This window comes from Tupaia chinensis, unplaced genomic scaffold (genome assembly GCF_000334495.1).
Source record: "Tupaia chinensis unplaced genomic scaffold, TupChi_1.0 Scaffold000037_5, whole genome shotgun sequence".
Taxonomy (NCBI): domain Eukaryota; kingdom Metazoa; phylum Chordata; class Mammalia; order Scandentia; family Tupaiidae; genus Tupaia; species Tupaia belangeri.
In genome coordinates, this window is record NW_006159488.1 from 42,358 (window position 1) to 43,170 (window position 813).

At 70.0% G+C, this 813-nt stretch overlaps 1 protein-coding gene across 2 annotated transcripts in view; it reads left to right on the forward strand.

The window, feature by feature from the left end:
• Positions 1-6: 6 nt before the first annotated feature.
• Positions 7-813, forward strand: part of LRCH1 (leucine rich repeats and calponin homology domain containing 1) — a 218,159-nt gene continuing 217,352 nt past the window's right edge. For both annotated transcript variants that reach the window (XM_006140643.3, XM_006140644.3), the window contains exon 1: positions 7-328. In XM_006140643.3, the coding sequence (XP_006140705.1) occupies positions 22-328 (307 nt within the window). In that variant the 5' untranslated portion in view covers positions 7-21. The remainder of the gene's footprint in view (positions 329-813) is intronic.

Sequence of the window (813 nt, forward strand, 5' to 3'; positions counted from 1 at the left end):
GGGTGGGGGGGCCCGGAGAAGATGGCGACGCCGGGAAGCGAACCCCAACCTTTCGTCCCTGCCCTCTCGGTAGCTAGTCTGCACCCACATCATCATCCACACCACCATCACCACCATCACCACCACCACGGAGGCACCGGAGCCGGCGGCGGGGCGGGAGGCGGCGGCGGTGGCAGCGGGGGCTTCAACCTGCCCTTGAACCGAGGTCTGGAGCGCGCTCTCGAAGAGGCGGCCAACTCCGGAGGGTTGAACCTCAGCGCTAGGAAACTGAAGGAATTCCCCAGGACGGCAGCCCCCGGGCACGACCTCTCAGACACGGTGCAGGCAGGTGAGCCAGGGCCGAGGGGCAGGCAGCGGAGCTGGGGGGGCAGAATGTCTGGCCGTCGTGCGTTCCCCAACGCGGAGGCCAGCCTCAGATCCGGCCTCGCTGAGGGTCGATCGGCCCACCCTCCCCTGGGGAAGGCGGTCAGCAGAGGGCACGGCGGCCCCACTTCGCTGGGTGGCCGTCAGTGCAGCCGTGCGGGAAGGGCAGGGGTGCGCCGGCTGCTGCGGTCTCCTGTCCCCTTCGCGGTGGTGGCGGAGCCGGGAAAGTGGGGGCTCGGCTGGGACTTGCGGGCGCTCAGCGTGCGCGCAGTGGGAGTGGGAGGTTTCCAGCGGCCGCGTCGGCTTGCTGGGCCCAGCTCAGGGGCCCGGGGACACGATCGCGGATAGAAGCGGCAGTGCCTACAAGCAGGTCAAGCTCCCCTTGCATCGAGGCGTCGCTCATCCGGGTGAGGAAACCCAGACAAAGGTGGCACGCCCTCGGCCGCTCCG